The following is a 25,273-nucleotide window of genomic DNA, read 5'->3' as shown; positions in this document are numbered from 1 at the left end:
GGTCGAACCTGATATTAGTGGAGATTTGGTGGAGGTGGGACCTTATATTGGTGGAAATGGTGTGGAGGTGGGACCGGATATTGATGGAGATTCGGTGGAGGTGGGACCTTATATTTGTGGACATGGTGTGGAGCTGGGACCTGATATTGGTGGAGATGGGGTGGAGGTCGGACCTGATATTGGTGGAGATGGTGTGGAGCACAGACCTGATGTTGGTGGAGTTGGTGGGTGGGTGGGACCTGATACTGGCGGAAGTGGGGCCTGATCCAGGTGGAGATTACTTGGAGGCGAGACGGGGTGGAGGTGGGAGCTCAGCCCCACCACCCTCTCAGTTAACGTCAGTCGATTTCTCTCCAGTTTTAGGAGGCGCAGGCCCTACATCCTCCGTGCGGTCGTAGCATGTGAAAAGCGCGTGGGTCAATGAGAAGCCTGTCCTGCGAGGACTGACCCTCGCCGGCCCTTATCCAGGTCTCCAGCTTATCCAGGAGCCGGGGGATGGGGCACGGTCGGGGGCGGCGTGACTCGGGGGGCTGTCGGAGTGTCACTCACTCGGTCAAGGTCGCGGGACATTTATATTGATTGTTTTTACTTTTTTACTGTGCCGTCAACAGCGGGTTCGGCCGCTTCCATTGGACGCAGCGGGGGCAGGTCGGCCTGCGCGGCGGTTAATGATTGAAGACCCCCTCCCCCGGCGTCTCGTCGGACGGGGGCCCGGGAGTCGACGGCCTCTGTGCTCGAAAGAGGATGACCGGCGGTGTGGCCAAAACAGAGAGGGCCGGCCAAGGCCCAGGACCCGGCGGCGCTCGGAGCGCCACCCCTCGGCCCGTGCTCGGGAAAGCTCTGGACTGGGTTGCGCCCCCACCCCCACGTCTGACGTTTAATGGCCCCCCGGCCGGGAGGTTGGCAGCTATTTCGACATGGCCTTTATACAAGGCCCGAGGCGCTTTTCGGAGGGCCTCGGGGGGGCCCCCGACGTTCCTGACCCGAATCAAACCGGATTCAACCTGAGATCCGCAGTTTGGTTTGGCGTTTGTTTTCATCGCAGGGAGAGCAAGGTTTTCAGCCCCATAAAAGACATGACATCATCAAATCCTGGGCGTGTTGTTTGAACTAATGTTTGCCTGTTAGGAAGCGTATGCCTCTTGCAGCTCAACCTCCCACGGAAATGTGTGTTCAGGTGACGCACTAGCTGGTGTTTTTTTTTGTGTGTGTGCATAAATTCTTGCGTAAGCGTGTGTGTGTGTGTGTGTGTGTGCGTGTGAGTGTGCGTGTGCGTGTGCGTGTGCGTGTTCGTGTCCCCACAGTGGGAACATGCGGAGAGCAGGAAGTGTTGACCTTCTTGCGGCAGCGGTTTGATAACGGATGTTCGCACCGGGCGTGTTATTTACACCTTTATTGCAGCACACAACGCCGACCTCAACAACAACAACAACAACAACAACAACAACTACGCTACATCTTACCACAAGAGGCCGATATCATATCTGGCGGTGTCCAATATTAACTTGTATTTAATGCCGTGTTTGTGTGTAAATGTTTGACGCTGTTGAGCGATAAGCACATTTATTTATAATAATAATAATAAAAATAATAATAGATAATGCATTAGATTTATAACGGAGATTTGTTAGATATAAAATATATTTAAAAAAAACTTGCAAAAAATATAATTAAAAAAAAACATATATATATATATATATGTGTGTGTGTGTATAAAATAAACCGTAAAAAGAGAAATGTATTATGCATTTAAATTAATTAAAAATGAATTAAAGTCTAGTAACTAGATGTCCCTCACTGTCACATCTGTTTTGGTCTTTGGTTTGGTTTAACATTCAGTTTATTTTTTATTCATTTATTCTGGATTCTGGGAGCAAGGCCAGTGTGCGTGCGTATTTTTCGGAATCAAACTGTGAAAATCTGGTGATAAACGGATTCCCGTACTCTTATCCGAAGTGGGTAAACAGCACTGGGTGGTGCCCGCCGCCCTTGCGGACAGACGTGCTCGTCGACAAATAAACAAACCACGGCATCGGCGTCTTGACTCGAGAGGACGAAGACGCGACGGCGAGAGGCCGATCGCCTCGGCTAGATTTCAGACTTTGACTGGGCCAGGAGAGGATTCTTTGTCCTGCGTGTTTACACATTACATAAAGTTATGTCAACTGTGGGACACATTCCGTAAGGTTATGTCAACTGCGAGCTCCTGAGGGGCCCCCATGTCGACGTCCGACCGGAAGGTTGATGCTTAAAAAGTCCCGTAACTAAAAGTTCATGGTGGTTAATACTCGGACTGAAGACTCAAGTATTAAATGATGGAGTTATGTCAGTGATAAAAGTATCCCAAATTTCATTAAATGAATCAACGTTGTTTTTGGATATTGCCAATAGTTTTTACATTGAGATGTAATCTATTAATAACTGCAACCATTGGGATGTGGTGAGATTATCTCTTTTTCCACTTGATAATATTGTTTTCTCGGCAGTTGTTAAGGCCATCAAAATGGGTTGGTGGTGTTTCAGTGGTGGGTCGACTGAGGAGAGGTCACCGAGAGGACATACAGACGGGGAGACTGGAATGCTGCGACCCAGAAGGGTTGATAGCTTCTTGGTGATGTTGGTCCAGAATGCTAGGATAGGTGGGCAGAGCCAGAAGGCATGGAAGTAGTCATCTCTGGTATCAAGGGAACAGTGAGCGCAAATGTCTTCCTCCACAAAAAAACACTTTGACTATTTTGACTATATTCCGTGATATGAGCTCTGTGCAAGACCTTATATTGGGTGAGTTGCATTTTGGAGTTGCGGGTCATAGAAAAAGCACCTTCAATGGACACGTGAGCGTCAGAACTGGACCATGGAGCAATTGGAAGAAGGTGGCCTGGTCTGATGAATCACGTTTTCTTCTACATCATGTGGATGGGCGGGGCTAGGGTCCGATGTCGCAAGTGTGCGATGAAAACAAACAAACAAACATTGTGATGCTTGCATGACTCAGTGACTGCGGCAAAGAGACACCATCCCCTTCCCGCATGACATGCCTCTTCATTGAGCAATAATGTGAGGGACACATCTACAAGCCTCATAAAAATATTTATATATTTTTTGCTGCCTATTTGACTGTATGACTGTGACCCTGGACTTTAAAGACAAAGATAAGATAAAGGTACTTTATTGATCCCCAAACGGAAATTCCAGTGTTGCAGCAGCAATGACATACATGGCAAAGCACACATAATGTACAAAAACACAAGTTTTTGAATCAATTACTATACTGTGTGTGTGTGTGTGTGTGTGTGTGTGTGTGTGTGTGTGTATGTATGTGTATATATATATATATATATATATATATATATATACGCACACACACACTCTTATTTATTCATATATATATATATTTACATACGTACATATATACAGATACACATACGCGTACACACGTATACAGATACACACACATATACTTGTGTATATATCAACATACATAGAAAAGAACTACATAAATAAAAAAAATTTAATAAACTAATATGAAGAAAAAAGAATGTAATAGAATTTTCTATTTCTATTTATTTGTTTCCAAGGATCAAACAAGGTCCAGTTGCCATCCAAAGTCACATTCAACACAACAATAACAAATGACACGCCTCGCCCATTTGGGAGGGTGTGTCCGTGGGCGCGGCCAATCAGATTGTCCGCTCTTGTGCGCGTCAGGCCGGTGGGCGTGGCCGACGAGGGGGGGGGGGGGGGCGCAGGTTACTGAATAGAGCCGGTGTCCGCGCGTCCCAGCCACAAAGCACAGCTGTGATCAGTCGAACTGGGACGTTTTCCCTCCTTCCAGCTCTAACCGCTCGGAGTTTTACAGGCGCTTTAAGTTTTTTCTTCCCCCGTCAAGTCTTATTTCTACATTCAAGAATGTTTCCAGAGGCGAACAAAGGGTGAGTCAATTAAGAATCATTATTATGATGATGATGATGATTATTATTATTCTAAAGATATTAATTCAGTATAAGGATATGCAGACAATATAAAGATAGGAATACAATATTAAGATAGGAATACAATATAAGGATATGAATACAGCACAGTGTACAATCTTTTACTTGAGTTAAAGTAGAAATACCCTGGTGTAATTTATGCTCCATCTATCAACAGAATTACAGAATACTAAATTATCACCAAAGCACCACATTGGCTTTCCTACTTCTGTAAAAGTGTTGAAGTACTTGCTGTTAGAGTAAAGGTACTTGTCAACGCTGATAAAACCTGTATCAATGAATAAAATACTGTTGTGCCTTTTTTCTTCCTGGAGATGATTTCTCATGCATATCCTGATTACAATTAAAAGAAAAAAAAAAAAGGGCAATAGCAAAAAGAAAGCATTTTTTGGTATTCAAAGGGTATACAAATACAAATCATAATAAATAAATCACAATAAAATAAAGTAACACAAATTTATTCGAGTAAAATGTATAGATATTTGATTTGCGTAAATGTACAAATTACATACATTTATGATGGTGTTCATTATGGTGCTTGTCCTGCTTTTCATATCTACACCTTATCACCTCAACCATCCAAATTGTTGGGCTTCTGGTGCTGATTGGAGCTTGGGCAAAACCAAGGCCCAAGTTCTTTCCGGTGGATGGGTGTCAGGGGTCGGTGATAAGCGGCGCAACCGTAATGACCTGGGGGCGACGAGGATGGAACGCTGGGGAAACCTTGCGAGGTCGGGTGATGAAATAGTAAAAGAAACGGACCCGGGGACAATTTTGGGGGGATGGGTGCACTCCACGTGGTGCCGGGGCTAGTAGTGAAACCAGACAGTATGTGGCGTGGCCTTTTGGCGTGGGCAGGGTGCAGCTGTGACTCTAAAGGGGTGTGTGTGTGTGTGTGTGTGTGTGTGTGTGTGTGTGTGTGTGTGTGTGTGTGTGTGTGTGTGTGTGTGTGTGTGTGTGTGTGTGTGTGTGTGTGTGTGTGTGTGTGTAACATGGCCTTATTAGTACCGTGTCCTCTTAGATTACTGCCCAGATCATGTTATCTCATCACCCGATAGGACCCACTTACTTTCCCATGTGCAGGTTTTCCTCAAGTAATTTGTGAAAAAACGGATGAAAAAAAGGAATCGTATTTTCTAAAACCACCTGTCCTAACCTCAAATCTTTGTCCCCCCCCACCAGGTACAGCTACGAGGACTGCAAGGCCACCGCTGACTGGCTGCTGGCCCAGACGGCACTGCGCCCCCTGGTGGGCATCGTGTGCGGCTCAGGCCTGGGAGGGCTGGCGGACATGCTGAAGGATCAGGTGGCCTTCAACTACAAGGACGTCCCCAACTTCCCGCAGAGCACCGGTGAGTTTTCGCGTCCTGAAAACCGTAAGATTTCCATCACAAAACGCCTTGAAATGAATTGGATCGCCGTTTCCAAAAGCATCCCCTGTCGCCGGTTACTGTTTTGTGGTTATACCGAAGCTGTGTTTTCCCTCTTATTGGTTTTCAATGGACCGTGAAGGAAGAGATGGGCCAAAAGACCTGCTTAAAACTTGTTTTCCATCCTAGTAATGCACACACTATGGGATTTAGCCAGGGTGATCACGTGGGATCGCACATCTTGGGTTTCTGGCGCGCACTATAGGAGTCGAGGGCGGCCCGGCTTAAGATGGACTTGAGATAAAATCAAACCAACGTCGCAAGGATCCCCCAGGATTGCCGTCCCAGGCAAATGTTCAAGATCCTAAGAGCAAACAAAACCAAATCTCTTGCCTAAATGGCCGTGACGAGCGCGCTCCCCATCACCGGCAATGGTGGGACGCGGTGTCTTCTGGGACGCCTTTGAAAAGTATTTGGGGGGAGTCTTTTGGCGTATCCCTGCCCTAAACCGCCCCCTTAAGACTAAAGATTCCCTGAGGATCCCTTTGGGACCTTGGCCCCGGAGGCGGGTCCTCCGGTGTGTTCCTCGGCGCGTCCTCACCGGCTGGTTGGGCTTCTTTTCAGTGCACGGCCACGCCGGACGCTTGGTGTTTGGGACGCTGAAGGGCCGGCCCTGCCTGTGCATGCAGGGACGCTTCCACTTGTACGAGGGATACCCCATCCAGAAGGTAAACCCCCACCCCTCCACCCCTCCACCCCTCCACCCACCGACCCCACATCCCTGAATGCATGCCAAGTGGTGTACAGCTTGTGTTGAGGAACGGGCTCTGCAAACCCCCTCACCATGACGGATGTTATGAGAGCTGGAAAACTGGAGCGTTCTGTGCCGACTCACTACTTACTTATATGGCTAATGCATTCTGAGGTATATGTACTTTACTTGAGCAATACTACAAAAAGACACACAAATACCACTAATAAAGATATATACATTTAATTCACTACATTTATCTGTGACAGCTACAAGTACCCTTTAATTTAATGGGCCTTAGTGTTGCCAGTGAGTTTGTAAAAATAGTTATTTTTTCACGTTTTTTTTTTTCTTTTAAGATTGAGTTTGCCAACAATGAAAGGAAACCATGGGTGCATCCAAATCTGCTCCTTTAACACTTTCAATCTTCATCAACAGAAGTTCACAACAAGAACGCAACTTTTTTTTTTTTTTCCTCTTGATATTTGAGTGTATTTGATATCGGGGACTTAAATACTTTTTTTCACCGCTGGTTAATGGACGTGCAGAACGGTCATTTGCGAACCCCGCCGATATATCATGGTCAATTTGTGCAATAAATCTATACAATATTATTCAATGCACCGTTATAATTTATTTCTATTATTATTATTATTATTATTATTATTATTACTATGGGCTGCCCCCTGAAGGTCGACGAGCTGAAACCATCATTTATTTTCAGTCAGTGGGGGAGGGGAGGGAGAGAGAGGGGAGGGCTCTTGAACGCCCGAAAACAACGCCCTGACCGGAATCAAACGTGCTTCCGTCAGATCACGCTGCCCATGCGCATCTTCAAGCTGCTGGGCGTGGAGACGGTGATCCTGACCAACGCCGCCGGCGGCCTCAACCAGGACTTCAAGGTGGGCGACATCATGATCATCAAGGACCACCTGAACATGCCCGGCTTCGCTGGGAACAACCCTCTGGCCGGGCCCAACGACGAGAGGTCCGTCCGTCCGCCTGTCTGTCTGTCCGTCCGTCTGTCTGTCTGTCATGGGATAATGTGCAGCCTTTTTTCGGCGTGCCGGGCGTTATTTCGCGATAACGACGGGCTGGCTGCACAGTATCCCGCTCATAACGCAGGTTCTCGTAAAAATAAAAACCTAAACTGAGGCCGTAAGTCCAGGCGGAGGAGCGCCGTTGTGCTGAAGTGACTTGTCGCCGCTGTTGACCAATCAGAATGGAGTATTCCACAGGCGCTGTAGTATACAGATAAGTCATAGCCTCGGTGCTAAGACGAGGTTTGGATCTACGGCAGGTCAAACACAAGCAAGCTCTTTATTCAAGTCTGTCGGGTGACCCGTCCGTGGTGTTTCCGCCCCGGCTCGGCCTCGGAAAGATAATCCCTCCCTTCCGCCCTTTCTCTGACCCCTCGCCCCTCGCTCTCCCCCAGATTTGGCGTCCGCTTCCCCTGCATGTCGGACGCCTACGACCGGGAGCTGCAGCAGCTGGCCATGGACGTGGGCCAGGAGCTGGGCTACGGCGACTTCCTGCGGGAGGGCGTGTACTGCGTGCTGGGCGGACCCTCCTTCGAGACCATCGCGGAGTGCCGCATGCTGCACAAGCTGGGGGCGGACGCCGTCGGTGAGGCCCCTTCCCGTTTGCACTCCGGCCCCCGGGGGTCCCTGCCTCTAAGGCCGACAGAGGACGTTGGAGCGGAGTGCGGTGTTGTCACGCAGCGTTTTGTTGTTCAGAACGTTGGTTAACACACTCCTTGCGATGAGAGTTTATTGTGTCCTTGGAACCATTTTGTTTTCCACCCTGGTACACAGCTTATGCACAGATATAGATAGATGGATGGATAGATAGATGGATCTATCGATTGAAATTACTGATGCGGTTGTTATTTTTTCAGGGTTAATGTATAAATTAAATTATTTGTAGCATTTTTCAGTTTTATGTATATACATTGCCAAATTGTTGTCTCTCTATATATTTATTTCTGACTTTATACATCGCTGTATACATATCTATAATCTCTCTCTTGATCTACTTCTATCGCTGTCTCTATCTTTATATATCTCTTATCTATAGCTGCTTTATCTCTCGCGCACTCCAAGTCCATTTATCTGTAGCTATATCTTTATCTAGGTGTGTGTGTGTGTGTGTGTGTGTGTGTGTGTGTGTGTGTGTGTGTGTGTGTGTGTGTGTGTGTGTGTGTGTGTGTGTGTCTCCACCATAACAATAATTGACTTTGACTCCGATCTCAAGGTGCTCCAGAACATTACTACATGTATTTATTATGGTGTGTTGTGAATGTCACCCCCTCCCTCCCCAGGCATGAGCACGGTGCACGAGGCCATCGTGGCGCGTCACTGTGGCATGCGCGTCTTCGCTCTGTCCCTCATCACCAACCAGGCGGTGACGGACTACGACAGCGAGGAGAAGGCCAACCACGAGGAGGTGCTGCAGACCGGCAAGCAGCGGGCGGAGCAGCTGGAGCGGCTCGTCTCCACCCTGGTCACCAAGATAGAGCACAACAACTATGCCTAGAGGAAGAGCAGCCCCAGCGCTGGACTGGATCCGGACCCAAAGGAAAGCCCAAATGTCCGAAACGTACACTGTACAGAACGGCGTTGACGTCCGAGCCGCCGTTTTATTTTCAGCTTTTCGTCTTTTTTTAAATTCTTTTTTTCTTGGCCTCTACGTGCACATTCCTTCACCCCCCACGGCCGCCGTGTTTTTATAGCTTTGAGGGTTGTTTCTTGTTTTTAACTTAATATTTTCTGAACTTGTATAAATATCCTGTAAATTAACTTAACAGTGCTTAGATCTTAATATTATGCTGTATGTTGGTCAAACATTTACATTTTTCGTTGTGTCGTTATGTATTATTGCTTTTTCTATTTTAAAATGTTAATAAAATTACTATTTATTACACAGCCCACGGCGTTTTTCACTGATGGATTGGGAAACAATCCATTTAGGGGACGGTAGCTCAGGAAGTAGAGCTGGTCGTCTAGTAATCTAAAGGTTGCTGCTTGGATCCCAGGCTCCTCCTGCTAGCATGCTGTAGTGTCCTTGAGCAAGACACTTAACCCCTCATTTCTCCTGATGGCTGCGTCTGTCGGTGTTTGAATAATTGTAAGTCGCTTTGGATAAAAGCGTCTGATCAATGACGAAATGTAAATATAATGTAATGTTTTCGGACTAAAATGGGAAAAGTCACACAAAGTAAGAACGACATCAATGAAAACATGCAGATTTTTATTTTATTTTTTCTTTGATGAAAAAATGTCTGTTTATGGGTTTGATAGAAATACTCCACAGCTAGAAACCGTCTGGTTAAACCGCCGTTCGTGAGCAGACGTTTGGCAATCCTTAGATCCACATGTGTACGTGTTCCCTTTTACGTCAAATCCCAAAATGTAATGTACACCATTTGGGGGGAAAAAACTTCTTGATGGACATTCTCCACTGAATATATATATGTATGTATGCATGTTTGTTTTCCCAAATGATATATTTTTGGAAAACAAAGCCCGTAAAAGCACAGTGATAACTCAGACGCTACATCGCATGCAGACAACGCACCGCCTCACACCTCCACCCACAACATCGCTGCATCGTGAAAAAACGTGGCCGTTGACAACCCAGGGCCAACGTATGAAAGCCAAAGTTTAAAAAGTATTTCCCGCATCTTGCCGCCTTTCTTTTCTACTTCTGACAGAGAGCACCCTAGGCGAGCGTCGACCGGATCGAAACGAGGACTCGCTTGACGCGTTCCCAAAAGAACGGGCGGCTATAAACAAAAAGCCCCCGAAAAACAAAATGTCTAATGGGTAATTGGCTGTAGGTGCCTTTCAGTTAGTTTTGTTTTTTGTTTTTTTTTTATCTCAGACTTCGTGATCAGTTCTCAGATCTAACCGGCCACCAGAACCAAAGACCGCTTTACACTGAAACCGAAAACGCTCCCAACAGTTGGACCCTGTCGACATCATGTGCCGACGCACAACACTATCACTTCCTGAACGGCAGGGCTCTAAAAACACCATTTAAAAACTCTTCGGATACTTTATTTACTTTTTTTTTTTTTTTATCTGCAAAAAGTCAGCAAATTCATAAAATGGCAGATTTACTGATGGTGAACATGGTAGCATCAAACGTTTTTAATATATATATAGTATACTGTACATGCATTGAATGCATCTCAGAGCTTCGATCAGGTCTGGCAGTGCCGAGGGGGCGGGGCTTAACAAGGAGGGGCGGGGCTTAGCACATGCGGCATACGGCTCTCCGTAGAAATTAATGGATTTTCCCGTGTGTTGTTGTCGTTTATCCGATTCAGTGTAAAGCCGGCTTCAGCCTGCGAGACAGCGTAATTGGAGCTCCGGTCGACGGAAAACCGGATCCCTCGTCCGTCGGCAAAACCGGGAGACGAGTCAAGGCGACGCTTTGGCACGTGTTCCCCGTACGGGGCCGCGGCGTAAAATGCTTGACTTTTCGAGTCATTTTTTTTTTTGGGGGGGGGCGACCTCAACGGTGCGGGGGAGAGGGTAGGAGACAGGAGAGGAGGGGAGGGGGCCCCCGGAAAAAAAGGCACTTCCGAAATGACACATTGGCGGGCCCCGGGGCCTTTTGGGGAGGTCCAAGCACCTCCTCTAGGCGAACATGGTCAGGGAGATCCACTGCGGGAGCAAACAGAGGGAGAGAGAGAGGGAGAGAGGGGGGAGAGAGGGAGAGAGGGGAGACGGACGAGTGAATCGCTGTTCAAACGTGACCTCGCGCGACTCCAAGTGATGGACGCGTGCTCGCTATTTTGGAAGTCGGTTTAAAGTGGAAATCCATGAGATCGTCCGCGTTGGGGGCGGACTGCAATACAAGTCCTGGGATTCAATTTCAAACTGCCACATTTCTTTTTATTTTTTATTTTTTTTAACTCGACGTCTCTCTTTGCTCCTCCAAGTCGGTCAAAGCTTTTCCCCGTAAAAATTTTGCCTCAGTCCCACGGCTGTACCCTTCCCGGGAAAGGCGGCCGACCCCGCCCACCAACAATGGAAAGCGCACATGCAGCAGAGGAGCACGTGCATGACGCAAATGGCGGTTTCTTTCAAGTGCCGGTTAAATAAAGCATCAAATATGGGCTTTTTATTTAATTTTATTTTTTTAACTTAATAATCTCACGGATTCCCACTTTAAAGAGAGACGTTGAGACCCATGTTCAACATGGTGGAATAAAGGCCGCGGAAGGAATGTGAATATGTCATGCCTGGAAGAAGTTGAGCGATATGACACCGTCTGCGTCCGTGTCCATGGTCTTGAAGGTTTCTGTCGGGCGAGAGGCAAAGGAAAGAGGTCACCTGATGCTAAAATGCAGAACGGAACCCGAGAACACAGCTTTCATTTCATGGCGCGTAAAAAAAGAAAAACGCCTCAAATTAACGATCATGAATGGCGGCATTTCATGGATCTAAAAAAAAACAAAACAGATGAATCAGATAAATCAGCCCTGCTAACTGTGACTTAACGGTAAGTTAGAAGTATTAGGACGTGTATTTTTTATTGACTCATTTCAGCTGTGATATCTTCAGGCGTAGTTCTCTCGTTGTAATTTCACTCCAGTGGAGGGCGCCACCCAGTTTTACGGCGACGACAAGAGAGACGCGAGCGAGGATCCCGAAGCTGGAGAACCTGTTGTAGCAAAGTTTGCAAAGATTGATATTTAGGTTTCTAACTTTAAAGACGGTTTTCATTTCCCTGAACGACAATTGTGATTTATTTCGGGTCAAAATCCGCGTGGATCTCCGGTGAGTTGCCCTCTGTCGAGCAGGCCAGCTACCTGTTGCTAATAAGCGATGCTAGGCTAATTAGCCTATCTGCTGTTATCTGCTGGATCCGTTAACCACTATTATCCAAACGATAAGGACAACTATTCTAAGATTTAACGTTTAAAATGTTAAACAAACGTGCCAGGTAGTAGATTTACTCCGAATTAATAATTTTTAATTCTCTGGAAGGGGCAATAGACAACTTTTCAATCCACCTGGAGCAGATTGCTCCACCCTCCGCCATTTCCGCTAATGGTTGCACTTTGACCGGCGCAATTCCTGTGACGCACTGCCGTAAATCTATCATTTTCCCAGGGATTCGTACCTGATGGATTCGTACCTTCCCTATTGCATGGTGGTGTGGAGGCTTATAGGGAACCAATCTAAAGGCCGACGGTGTCATTATTCTATGGCCATCACGCTGTGCAGCAAACATTAACTTCATAATGGTAATTTAAAGCGAGAAAGTTGTCTATTGCTCCTTTAGGATTTTAAATAAAAAATGTTAAACAAAAGTATTTTCTTTTAAATGTCAGGAAGCAGATTTACTTGGTATAATAGACCAAGTATTATAAATATATATATATATATATATATGTTTCATTTCACTGCATATATGTATGAAAGTATGTATATGTATGTGACCAATAAACCTCTTGAATCTTGAAGTAAATCTCTCAAACTTTTTGATATTATGAGTCAAAAAGTTTGAGAACTTACCTGTATTGGTGTAAGTCAAAGATAGAAATAGCAATTACTTGCTGGTGCATTAATGGGGGATTATCAGCTATTTACTTCTCAATACTTGGCATTTTCATAATCGTTTTCCAGTAAATTTCCCAGAATTCACTGTGTAATTAACGACCTCTAGTTTTAAACGGGTTTCCGGGAATCAGCCAAAATCGGCAAGAAGTTTCTTTTGTTGCTTGTTTCTAGGTCGTGCGTGTTCTCATCCCCGGTGCATGGAGGTGGAAGTGAAACCCGGTGTTTATAGGACCCGCCGCCCACCAGCTCAGCTTCCCCGGGCACGGAACGTTCCCACAACCAGGCTAGGGCGGCGCAGCACTCACTGAACATGGTCTCCAGGCGGACCAGGCAGGTGACGAAGTTGTCGAAGTCGACGGAGAGGTCGGCCTCCGTGTAGCGCAGGATGATCAGCTGGAACAGGTGGTTGGTCAGCTTGATGCCTGGACGCCGGGGGAAAAAACGAAACAAAAAGAGATTCGGGAGTGGCCGGGGACGCTCGAAACAACGTCATTTCTGCATAGCGATGCCGGGGAAAAAACGGCGCGTGTACCGAGAAGACGCGAGAGATGAAATGACTCTACGAGGCAAACGCATTGCTTCCGAAAATTAGTCACAGCTTTTACCAGTTGTGGGGGCGGAACATGCACGGCCGGTGGTGACAGGATGAAGAAAATCAATATCCAATATCTTATCAATCAATTGACCGATTGAAAATGGGTCAAAAACAGCTTGGCTTTGACAGGGCTTAATTCACTCAAATTCAAATGGAAAAATCGTGAATTTGAGCCAGGCGGTAGGAGGGGTATGAAAAATCCTGAACTACAGATAAACGTTTGATATGGAAAAAAAATAACAGCGGTCATGGGGGGGGCGTGTGTTGACACTTTTGCAAATTGCAGTGACTCAAAAATCGTAAAAATGGATCAATATCTTAAAGATTGTTCAAAAATATAGTCATGTCAAACCCGCATATAAAATAATAATATATCTCTAAAGCATATTTCGCAATCTGTTATACCCCTCTGCTTCGGGTTAGATCTGTTTTGCCATTTTCAGGCAAGGGTGTTTTACCTCATTAAGCCACCCGAAGCCTTTTAGAGCGTCCCCCGTGAGAACGACTTGGACCCGGTTTCAAAGCGTTTGAAAGTACGATACGGTTTCCATGGTGACCGCGGTATGCGTGCGCCATTTCCCTGGAATTTTTCGCCCGAGGCAGCGTCACCGCCGTGCCCCCGTCAGCATAACCGGCGGTGAATCTGTACCGAGGTTTCCACATTTGGGCGGACGGGAAGGTTATTACCTGCGGATTCCAGGGCCATCCGCATCTCGTAGGAGCTCATGGTGCCCGACTTGTCCACGTCAAACTCCCGGAATATGGTCTGAAACGGTTGGAAAACGATCAACACAAACAGAGTTACGGAGCGGGAAAACGACCCCGCTTGGCCTTGTCCCCGCGCGCGCGTGTGACCCGGGTGTGGTGCGTCGGCGTCCTCACCAGGTAGCGTTTGATTTTCTCCCACAGGACGTGGAACTCGGTCAGCCCCAGCTTGCCGCTGCCGTCGCTCTGCGCGGGCGAGTCAAGGACCTCGGCGACCGTTTTCCGTCAGTGTTTGCCTCAAAATGTAAACGTAAGCGTACATGTGGTATGTGCGTACACGGGTGTTCGGCGCAGAGCGGAGGCGAAGCCCACTTCACGCCGAACGCGACAAACGACCGCGACAAAGCGGAAGCCCCGCGAAAAAGCTGCGGTGCGCGATCTCCGGCCCCGACGAGTTTTCGCGACCAGTTACGTCGGTCGAGTTTTTTAACGGAACCGGGATAAAAACGAGGTAAATAAGTCACGTATAAAAATGATGACGTTATTAACTTTGGATTGTTTCGCACTTGGGGATCCAGATGCGGATACGCACTCGGTGTGAAGCTGGCTTTAGTATCAGGTAGAATCAGGTTTTGAACTACACGGTCCGAATATAAAATGAAAAATGGATAAATCAAATCCAATAAAATGTCGTTTATCAAACTGTCATTTATATAAAAAAAACAACCCAATTTGAATTCAAAAGCATTGAGCAGAAACTCAAGTTCGATTCAAGTTATTATTATTACTATTACTAGTTATTGTTGTTATTATTATTATTATTATTATTACTACTATTATTACTACAGTTATTATTGTTATTATTATTGTTATTATAACTACAGTTATTGTTATTATTATTATTACTACTATTGTTACTACAGTTATTATTGTTGTTATTATTATTATTATTATTATTATTATTATTATTAATAATAATAATAATAATAATAATAATAGAATTTAGCAACAGTGAATCTGTGAGCCAGTCCTAGAGAAAGGCATTGAAGCCCTACTCACCCATTTTAAGTCGTTCATGTGAGGCTGGTGATTATTAAACTATCGACACAGGCACTCCGAGGATCAAATAAATATTAAAAACGTTAAAAATGAAGGATACATCCATGAGGTTTATCATGGTGCGGCAGGACTCTTTGGTGAAGCCGTCCGTCTTCAAGTCTTTATCTGTAGAGGGAGAGAGAGAGAGAGAGAGAGAGAGAGAGAGAGAGAGAGGGAGGGAGACATTTATGTGAATTTTTTTTAATGGTTTTATCCCAAACTTGTTTATTTTATCGTTAAAAAAAAAAGTCTGAAGAAGTGACATCTGCTCTTTGGAAAATGACACCAACTCAAAATAATAAAACTTCACTCCTATATTTATCTATATTTTACACAAATATGCACAGACATTTTAATCCTATTTAACAATTGCATGAGCCCAAAATCGCGGTACGCGTAGTAAGTTCTGACACTGACGTTTGCTGATGATCCTGTTGAGGATGGTTTGCAGTTCTGTGACGCTGATCTCCATGTCCTGTGGACGCGGAACAGAAAACACCAAACCAGTGACTACGTTACCCACGATCCTTTGCGGCAAGCCGCCCGCTCCGCCCCCCAAATGACTTGAGCGCCACTCACCGGTCCTGCCAGCTGTCTGAAGAGGCTCTTGAAGCCTTGGTCGATCTGGCTCTCATCCAGCATGGGCTGGAAACGGGCGCACACACACACACACACACACACACACACACACACACACTTTGAGCATACTATGGTTTTGAACATATCAAACACGTTCACCTATTAATTTGACGTAACAAATAATTGACGAGCAGCTTCAGTCGTCTTACCTCTGCAGGAAGTTCTGCTGTGACGTCATCATCAAGCTCCCTAACGACGACGACGAGAGGAACAGTCAGATCATTGTGTACCGATGTTTATAAATATTTTATGTTGACGCCAAGTAGATCGACTTGGAGAGTGATGCGTTTTAAGACCTTTTTTCAAGGCAAATTTGAACAAAAGGCACAAATCATCAGTTTGGACAACAGACACGTTGACTGATGCAGAGGAACCTGGCTGAACAGGACATACAGTATCTATAAATGAAATGGAACAAAATAGTTTTGCTGAAATCGAGACCTTAATTAGGACGGTAAGACCTTAAATTCCAATATCGGACTCTTCAATGATTTTTAAGGCCTAATATTCGTAAAAACTGAAGTTAAGACATACACCCTCATTTCATTGCATGTAACACATTTCGATTATTCCAATGCAACCTCTTGCTTTCCAATACAGAACCTCCTCACGCCCATACTCACTCGGAGTCGGCGGGCTTTTCGGAGAAGACTCTGAGGACGAAGTCGGCCTCTTTCTGCGGCTCGAAGGTGGATGGCACGATGATGTACTCGCCGGCAGGGAGCCGGCAGCGCGAGCTCACCTCCCGCAGGTTGATGAAGAGCTCTGAGCGGGCGCTGGAGCCGTGGGTGAGGAAGAAGTCCCTCTTCAGGTGGACGCCCGACCTGCCCTTGAACTGAGACGAGAGAGGGACCCATTTGGACACACTGGAAGCATTTTATGTGATTTATAAGAAGTACTGGCAGCATTTTGACTCCTATTTCAGTTTGATAAATGAGGAACATAATAATCAACAAACTAACTCAAAAAACAACACAAACACAAGTTCATGTCTTTCTGGGTCTGACAAAATGTGACAACTGCTTTCCAAATTTTTAAGCCTTTATTTACCCCAAGACAATGCAAAACTGACATTGTATATTTAGGAAAATAAAACTGTCTTAATAGCTCCTCTCTGTAGATTTATTCTATACTCTTCATTGTTCTTCTCCACCCAGGGACCTAAGCACATTTTAATTGCACAATATATGTTCCTTTAATAGTTCCTACAAGGCATACTTTAAAAGACGTAATTACGTAAGTATCACTCCATGCCACTAGGGGGCGCAGGATGGTTCCGTGGGACCTATTTCCAGGGGGAGTTGCCCTGTAACGGCGGCGGCGGCGATGAAAGAAGCAGGAACGCGACAGCGAGAGGAGACGGCAGTGGCTTTGGTGGATTTAAAGATGAAAAGGGCATTTGGACCAGTCGCTACACGGGGAGCTCTCAGAGCGAGCCACAGGCCAAGTTGACCCCCGGGGTTTGCACCAAAAACACAGAAAGAACCCGTATCACCGTGACATTTTGTTCTGAACACTGTTTTTTAAGTATGCCTCCGCCCTTAAGCGTTATTGGCTGAATCATATATTCTAAAATGTGTATGTTGTTTTGACTTCATTTTTGAAAGTAACGCTCACGTCAAGAGAAATCCTCTCAGGGAAGCAGGAACCTTCTAGGACTCTGTGGTGGGACGCCTTCATGCCTCACGTAGTTTCTTCAATCAGATGATCGTAGTGGATGACCTCCCTTCTGAAGCCTCGACGGCTCAAAGAGATAAGTCGTTGGCTCAAAGCTTTGTGACTCGAGGGTTCAATACGAGGTGAGGGTTTTTTAAACCGCGAAAAACGGGAGCACTTTAAAAAGCGCCCAGAGACAGGCAGGGCACGTGAAGGAGACCTGGGGGCGTGGCGGGTCAGACGCTTGGCTTAATGAGATAATCTCTGTGCTAATTATCAGCACTTTAGGGTTCAATCCCACAGTTGCTCTTGAGCAACGGCAGTCCAGCATCATCTTTAGTCTCAAAAAAAAAGCCTGCATCGCCAAAGGCACATTTAAATGTGCCCGGAGTTGAAAAGCTTATTATGTCTCAGTGGCTCAGTGTGATAAGCCCTGGGTTAGTTGTCAGGACTTTGGGGTTCAATTCTGTGTTGCTTTTAAACATCGAGAGTCCACCATCGTCTTTAAAAGCGCCTGGAGAAGAGGGCAGAGTGTGAAGGGGACCCGGTGGCATGATGGGGTTGATGGAGCACGTCTGTGGATGTTGGGCAGGTGACCGGTTTGACTCCCTCTCTGCCCTGGCACCTGGATCGCAATGACAACAAATCCCACTGTGGTGGGTCTGGGGGGGGACTTGGCACCCCCCCAGCTTCTGGGAGCAATAACACCAGGGGGTTTTCATGGAGAAAGTGGTGTGTGGTTGATGTTTTTGCGTGTCTTCCCCCTGCAAGGGGATGTCATCAAATTAAAAAGAGTAAAACTACAGTGGAAGTTTGGAAAGCTGTGGATGCATCACACTGCACAGCACTGTTGGGTTCCTGCTCCTCTGAGATTATCTTCACTGGTTCATCTCAACATGGGGGTTAAAGGTACATCCGAAGACTGGCTGGCTTATGCTAGCCGAGTTTATGAAAATCCTGAGCTGCTGGGGATCCTTTTATCAGATGATTGAAGGAGAGGACAAACTTAAATAGACGGACAAAAAAAACCCACTCAGTAGCTTAAAGAGCTGAGCCGCTGTGCAAGAAGACTTGAGGGTTTGATGCAGAGTGATGCTTTTGAAAGCCAGCACCCCAAGGTTGGAGGGTGATGAAGATGTTCAACCATACAGCTGAACCCAAACGGTCACACGCCCGATCTCCACTTGTCACCTAACCCTCAAATGTGACTCTGGACTCAAACCTGTGACGGCGGCGTCCAAACCCTTTATATCACAGAGTCCCTGCCGGGTTACAGCTTCTCGGAGATGATCTTCCCCGGTTTCCCCCGACGAGAGCATCACTTTTAAGAACAGGCGCGATATTTCAATCTCCGACCCGCAGGCGTTGCGGGTTGATGTCGTTATAGTCTTTTTATTCATTTGAGCCATGAAACTTTGACTCCTCCGAGGTGAAGGTGCCATGAGTGCCGGCTTGCCGGTTTGTATTATGTAATAATTAAATTCAATTCTAACTTGTAAATTAACTGTCATCTATCATAAATGTCATAAATTCACTGATAGTAAGATGAGATAAAGAGGAACAGTGAGATGAGACACCTACCTCATTGGGAACCTGGAAAAAAAAAAGAGAGACAGACAGGATTTAGATAATGCGTCGCGAAGGAAGCATCAGCATTTCATCTCCCACTCTCAGACTTCAGTCAAGTTATCCAACAGAACTGGCGTATTTAAGAAAAAAAAACATGATGATGAACAACATCAGCTAGAAACGGGGAGGAACAACAATAGCATCACAGCAACCGCACATAAAAATAGACTGAAAATGAATCACTTCATCAATCTAACACACTGACAAAAATAGCTGAGTATGCAAAACCAAGTACACCGTATTCCTTTAATCCCGCTGAGGGCATCTTTATCAGACGCAACTTATTTTATCCAACTGAAATAAAGTCGTTGCGCGTTCCGCCGCTGACCTCGTAGACGGCGAAGCCGATGGTCTCCATGTCCTGGCCCTCCCTGCGCTTCTTCCTGCGGTCCTTCTGCATGAGGGCCACCAGGAAGCTGCAGTCCGACTGGCCCGCCGTGTCCGGGTGGTGCAGGGCGATCTTGAACTGGGGGTTGATCCAGAAGGTCGCTGAGGAGGAGGAGCGCCCAAACAAACACTCAGGGGCGGGTTCACAAAGAATGAGATCACGGCCGCTAACAGCGCCCTCAATTGCGGCCCCTATCTTCGGATTCATAAAAGATATTGTACTAATGATATCCCGGCGCAAATGAGGCCGTAAAGTTTTGCCGCCGAGGTTCAATGCATTGAACTCGGTTCGATGCCATCTTTGATTCAAAGCCAATTTCGACCACTTTATCGCTATTCTCTATGACTTTCAGTGATAGCGTCACTCTAACTGCGTGTGGCTAGTAGCGCAGGTGTTTACGAACTGGACGCTATTTGCGACGAACGGATATGTTTTTATCGACACACACTGGCGTACCGGGGAAGTTCCTGCAGCCCCCGGCGGTGCTGCCCCGCCTCCACTCGCCCTGGTAGAGCGACGTGCTCCACTTCTTCAGCTGGCTGTGCTGCAGGGCGTCCGCCGTCAGGTTGCAGATCTCCAGGCGGCTGAACTCCCGCAGGAAGTCACTGAAGGACATCCTGGTGGAGAGAGGGAGGGAGGGAGAGAGAGACAGCGAGAGGGTGGTGGGGCGAGCAAGAAGGAGTGAAATGATAAGACTGCGGAAGGCGGACATTTCCGGGTGAAACGTGTGCGCGCGCGCCATGGTGTTATTGTGTATTCTCAGGAGTCAAGAGTTAAAATGGTTAATAAATTGTGGTAGTTATAGATGTTGATATTTAAAACAGCCAAAGGAGTCTCATTATATTCCATAGAATGCAAGGAGCATCCCTTCCAAACCTTGAATGCGTTTTGTTCTGGTTCCTCATTGTTCATAAAGTATCAATAAAGTTTGAACGGACGGCCTCACCAGAACTCTCCGTCCTCGCTGCGGTTCTGCAGGCGGGCTCTGACCGACCGGTCCACAGAGTCCCACTCCCTGGAGCTGCAGCATGAGAAGAATCACAGCTGGTGTCAGACTGGTGTCAGACTGGTGTCAGACTGATGTCAGATTGGTATCTAACTTGGTATCGGACTAGTTTCTAACTTTGTCTCAGACCGGTCCCAGACTGGTGTCTTACTTGTCGCTCCAGGCCCCGGTCCACTCCACCTCTCCCCAGGGGTTTCTGATCCGGACCAGCTTGGTCAGGTTTCCTCGGTACACCACCTGTAAAAGGAAACACCACATCAAAGTACACCCTTGCCCTCCGCCGCGTTCCGCCCGACCGGCCCCGGACTCACCTCGTCCACGCCCGTCACCGAGTAGGCGTGTCCCTTCACCAGCTTCTTGAACGTGACGGCCTCCATGTCTCTGGTGTTGGTGATCTGACCCGCAGAGGAGGGAAGGTGCGGATGAGAGTCAAGTAGAAGAGGTCAAAGGTCGCCAGCAAACTAGATTTTGGACTTTGGACCCAGGTTGAAATGGACCCATGATCTAGTTTTGGGCCATGGCAACCAGCATCGGCGAAAACTGGCCACTCACTGGACAATTTCTACCCAAATCATAAAAAGCTCTATAGTTCACGTGTACCTTTTAATTCCTTCCCCATTTCTGAGACATGTCGAGGGAAAAAGGGCTCATTTTAAACCTTAAACTTTATTTTTATAGAGGTTTTTCTGGGAGGGGGCGTTATTTTGGGGTGTTTTTTGGGTAAAAGAAAGGCTGTTTTTCTTCAAAGGTTGCTATTTTGAAAGGACCTCCAATGGAAAAACTCTCCATCTTGTATACAACGCTGTGTTCCTAGACCTGAGATGTGAACTTCAATGTAGGTGATTTGTACGTAGGCCAGATACTAAGAGTACTAGTGGAGGACTAAGAAAGAAGGAAAGAACAAGGAAAGAACAAGGAAAGATAGAAGGAAAGTAGAAGGGAAGAAAGAAGGAAAGATAGAAGGAAAGATAGAAGGAAGGATAGAAGGAAAGAAAGAAGGAAAGTAGAAGGGAAGAAAGAAGGAAAGATAGAAGGAAAGAAAGGAAAGAAAGAAAGACGGCTAGAAGGAAAGAAAGAAAGAAGGAAAGAAAGAAAGATAGAAGGAAAGAAAGAAAGATAGGAGGAAGGAAAGGAGGAAAGAGAGCAGGTGATAAAGGACATGAGGCACATTCTTTCCCATTCTTTGACGATCAGTGGGATTAAAAGGGCAACCTGCAGGTCGGCCTAAGTCTGGGAAAATGATGCGGAGATTCAATTCCAGAACGATTTTCATTTTTTCTTTCTCCAAAAATTGCAGCCAGATGTTTACACGCCCTCCCAAAAAGATCGGACGTCGCCCGCGACCTTGAACGTGACGATTATTTTCCCACTTTCCTACTTTTCTTTTCTTTTCTTCAGTTTTTCCGCGGGTCCTTAAAAAGTCTCAAAAAGTGTCAAATCCAGCAATCTGAGTTTTACACCTTTAGATGTCTTAAAATTAAGAATTGGTGTCGGGAGTGATGCTGCGTTCACGGGAACTCGGAAAACTGTAATCTGTCGACCACGCCCCCTTGTCACTGGCCCAGATGTGTAAAAATTGGCCTTTTGTACATAAATATCAATTTACTGTATTTTTCCCCTTTCTGCCTGGAAAACAAGTGAAAACTGCTTCATGACAAGAGAAACGGTCTCAAACTAGCAGGCGCAGCAGAAGACGTAGATGAGTTGGAAATTAGCGAAAACCAAGACAGGTAGCGGGCGGCACTGACGTCGATGGAGCAGCCGAGCAGCGAGCCCCTCTCGATGGCGCGGGCGATGACGCTGTAGAGGTCGGTCGGCGCCTTCCTCAGCTCGTACATCTCCGTCACGCCGCCCGTGAAGTCCTCAAAGCCCTCGGACGTGCTGCCGCCCGACAGCGCCTCGTAGCAGCCGTTCAGCCTGACCGGGTGGGGTTAGGGTGGAGTTTTAAACCTTGTTTAAAATTTGTGCATTACTCTGTGAATCCATTTCATATCACACGCGTGAAACTTCTTTTATTGCGAGCAATTCATTAAGACAAATGAATTGCTCGGACAATGACAAATTTGCATTTTTGTTATGTCCCATAATATTCACTCGAACCTGTTACATGAACAGATTCCCCCCTATGGAATATACCGCACGTTGAACAAGAAGTTGCATCGTCTGAGTTCCCAGAATGTCGTGGGTAGAAGTAAAGTTACTACAACTCTGTTCAACAATGTTACGACAACCCTGTTACTTCAACCCTGTTACTCATTTAACTCTGAACCTTGTAAAATGTAAAAAAGTGATATCATTTCCTGATAGGGGTAAACACATGTTTTTGAATGCTGCATGTTTTTGTTATATTTAAAAACAAAGCTGAGTTTTTCCACGTACTTGGCATAGGCCTTCTCCAGCAGCGCGCTCCAGAACTCTCCGCCCTCCGCCGAGTGGACGAACAGCAGCTTCCCCTCCTTCACCGGCAGCCGGTCGTCGATCACCACCTCCACCCACTCCCCGAACTGCCAGAACTGACGGAGAGACCAAAACACAAACAGCGTGTTATTTATTTTTTTGTCACGTTTGCAAAAGAGACCCGAGAATAAAATCACGTCCATAAAATCGGGACTCCACCTCCGATGGAGATGCGAAACGGGCGTGGCCAAATTATTTATGAAATTACGTCAATTTGAAATGTATTTCATTTGTAATGTATTATAATAAAATGTATTAATTTGGAACATAAAATGTAAAAAACAAACGTTTTTTATTTTTATCTTATTCTATTTTGCTTTCTTTCCTTCCTTCTAAGTTCGTACACTCTATTTTATTTAAGTTTGTTTTTTAAGCGAGTTAAATTTAGTTCATATATCTTAAGGACTGGAATGGGATAATAATCCAGAAATGGATGAAGGAGAAACTCAACAGTAGATTGTGGAGCGAAGCCAGCGCCTCACCGGCACCTCACCCCGTCGGCCAACAGGCGGCAGCGGCGGCGCACAGAAAGACAGCGGGTGGAAGTTATGAGTGAAAAAGGACCCCAACCCCCACCCCCCAGGGGAGGAGACTCGTGGAGACGTTGGGCGTATACTCCACCAGGAAGCGCTTTTTTTTTTGGAGATTTTTTTTTTGGAGATCTCATAAGATAAGAAACCCCCCCCCCCCTCTCCATCCATCTACCCATTCATCCATCCATCCATCCATCCACCCCTCTATCCATCCATCCACCCATTCATCCATCCGCCCATCCATCAGAGTAGTCTATGGTTATCTATAGCAGATGACCCCCAAACAGGGAAAGGTTCCCCACCAACACCCACACCTACCCTCTAGTACCCTAATCTGGTTGTACTTGTGTTGCTGGGGGTGGACTTCACAGCGGTCGCCGGCCGGACTTTGATCCACATCAGGAGGGAGGGAGATAGAAGCTGCGTTTCAAACACTTCCTGCCCGGGAGGTAACGCCAGCGCCTGCCGCCCAGAGGGAGGGCACTTCCATCCGCGGCCATTTTTGCCGCATGTACTGACCCACTCAGAGATGTCAGTGGGTCAGCGTTTGTCCAGACTGGTTTGTAATGACGCCGTTAATCAGACTGTGCTGGCGGAGGACAAGCGCGGTCGGCTGCCGTCTCCGCCCGTGGTGGAGGTCTCCATCAGCTGAGGTCAGGGCCGGTTGATGTGGCACAAAATGATGCTGAAGGCACGTCAGCTGGATGGATGGGTGGATGGACAGATGGATGGATGGATGGATGAATAGATGGATGAATGGATGAGTAGATGGATGAGTAGATGGATGGGTGGATGGATGGATGGGTGGATGGATGGGTGGATAAATGGGTGGATGGATGGATAGAGGGATGGATGGATGGGCGGATAGAAGGATGAACGGATGGGTGGAAAGATTGACAGATGGGTGAGCGGGTGGATGATGGATGGAGGGATGAATGGGTGAAGGGAGGGAGGTATGGATGGGTGGACGGACGAATGGATGATGAATTTTGTATGGCCCCTTCCACACACACGCGCACGCACACACACACACAGATATTACTATGTATAGACGTATGTACACACACACACACACACACACACAGCTATTGCTATGTATAGACATACAGTACAGTATGTACTGTATATTTTCACACACACACACACACACACACACACACACACACACACACACACACACACACACACACACACACACACACACACACACACACACACAGAAACAAACACAGGAATAGCTCAGCTGTTCCCACACCCACTGGAGTCACTGTGTGAGAGTGTGACCTGAACTCTGGCCACGCCTCGCGTCACAGTCTCGCACGTCCCTCAAAAGGACACAGAACACAACTCGCTACGCCCAATTTATTGTTCTCGTTTTCGGCTGTCGTTCCCGGGCAGAGTTGGCTGAGATGGTCCCTGTAGATGACGTGCCCCCCCCACTCTCTCTCTCTCTCTCTCTCCTCCCTCCCCCCCCCGTCTTCAAATCACATCAGGCCGCGGCGCTCGTTATTCAAATCTGCTGAGTCATCGCGTTCTCAGGAATTTAATGAGGGCTCCTGGAGGAAGATCCCCCCCCGAAAAAAAAAACAAAAAACTAAAGACTGCAACACGGTAAAAACGAATGAACACAAAAGGAGACGTGCCGCCTGGCGACAGGGGTACAATGTGAAATAGGCCGATCCAGTGTGTAGCGAGGTGGGTTCATTTACATTACTTCATTCAGGTCAAAGTGCATATGGGGACGGCAGAGACGCTGCTCTACATGCTTATTTACAGCCGTGGAGGCAGAGGGCAGGGTGGGTGGGTGGGTGCGTGTGGCAATGTGCCCTTGCTGGACTAAGCTCGAGCTGAGGACTCTAACCCCTTCATAATTATATTT

At 46.7% G+C, this 25,273-nt stretch overlaps 2 protein-coding genes across 2 annotated transcripts in view; one reads left to right on the top strand and one right to left on the bottom strand.

The window, feature by feature from the left end:
• Positions 1-3,813: 3,813 nt before the first annotated feature.
• pnp5a (purine nucleoside phosphorylase 5a) lies at positions 3,814-9,037 on the top strand. Its single transcript, XM_080022841.1, has 6 exons — positions 3,814-3,932; positions 5,175-5,344; positions 5,987-6,090; positions 6,926-7,101; positions 7,549-7,739; positions 8,434-9,037. The coding sequence occupies exons 1-6, from the start codon at positions 3,910-3,912 to the stop codon at positions 8,646-8,648; spliced, it is 879 nt and encodes a 292-aa protein (XP_079878967.1). The 5' UTR covers positions 3,814-3,909; the 3' UTR covers positions 8,649-9,037.
• Positions 9,038-9,349: 312 nt separating this feature from the next.
• The window catches only part of capn1 (calpain 1), a 40,394-nt gene continuing 24,470 nt past the window's right edge, over positions 9,350-25,273 (bottom strand). Inside the window, exons 5-22 of the mRNA XM_080023257.1 lie at positions 22,784-22,917; positions 22,153-22,321; positions 20,716-20,799; positions 20,556-20,641; positions 20,345-20,419; positions 19,855-20,015; positions 19,339-19,499; positions 18,963-18,974; positions 16,349-16,560; positions 15,875-15,914; positions 15,666-15,731; positions 15,504-15,561; positions 15,148-15,212; positions 14,166-14,234; positions 13,971-14,049; positions 12,994-13,110; positions 11,365-11,423; positions 9,350-10,783 (exon numbers count right to left, since the gene is read on the bottom strand). Coding sequence (XP_079879383.1) covers positions 10,757-10,783; positions 11,365-11,423; positions 12,994-13,110; positions 13,971-14,049; positions 14,166-14,234; positions 15,148-15,212; positions 15,504-15,561; positions 15,666-15,731; positions 15,875-15,914; positions 16,349-16,560; positions 18,963-18,974; positions 19,339-19,499; positions 19,855-20,015; positions 20,345-20,419; positions 20,556-20,641; positions 20,716-20,799; positions 22,153-22,321; positions 22,784-22,917 — 1,674 coding nt within the window. The 3' untranslated portion in view covers positions 9,350-10,756. The remainder of the gene's footprint in view (positions 10,784-11,364; positions 11,424-12,993; positions 13,111-13,970; positions 14,050-14,165; positions 14,235-15,147; positions 15,213-15,503; positions 15,562-15,665; positions 15,732-15,874; positions 15,915-16,348; positions 16,561-18,962; positions 18,975-19,338; positions 19,500-19,854; positions 20,016-20,344; positions 20,420-20,555; positions 20,642-20,715; positions 20,800-22,152; positions 22,322-22,783; positions 22,918-25,273) is intronic.

This window comes from Zeus faber (assembly GCF_960531495.2).
Source record: "Zeus faber genome assembly, chromosome: 22".
Lineage (NCBI taxonomy): Eukaryota > Metazoa > Chordata > Actinopteri > Zeiformes > Zeidae > Zeus > Zeus faber.
Note: the sequence above shows the minus strand (reverse complement) of the source record. Positions and strands in the feature narration are given on the sequence as shown.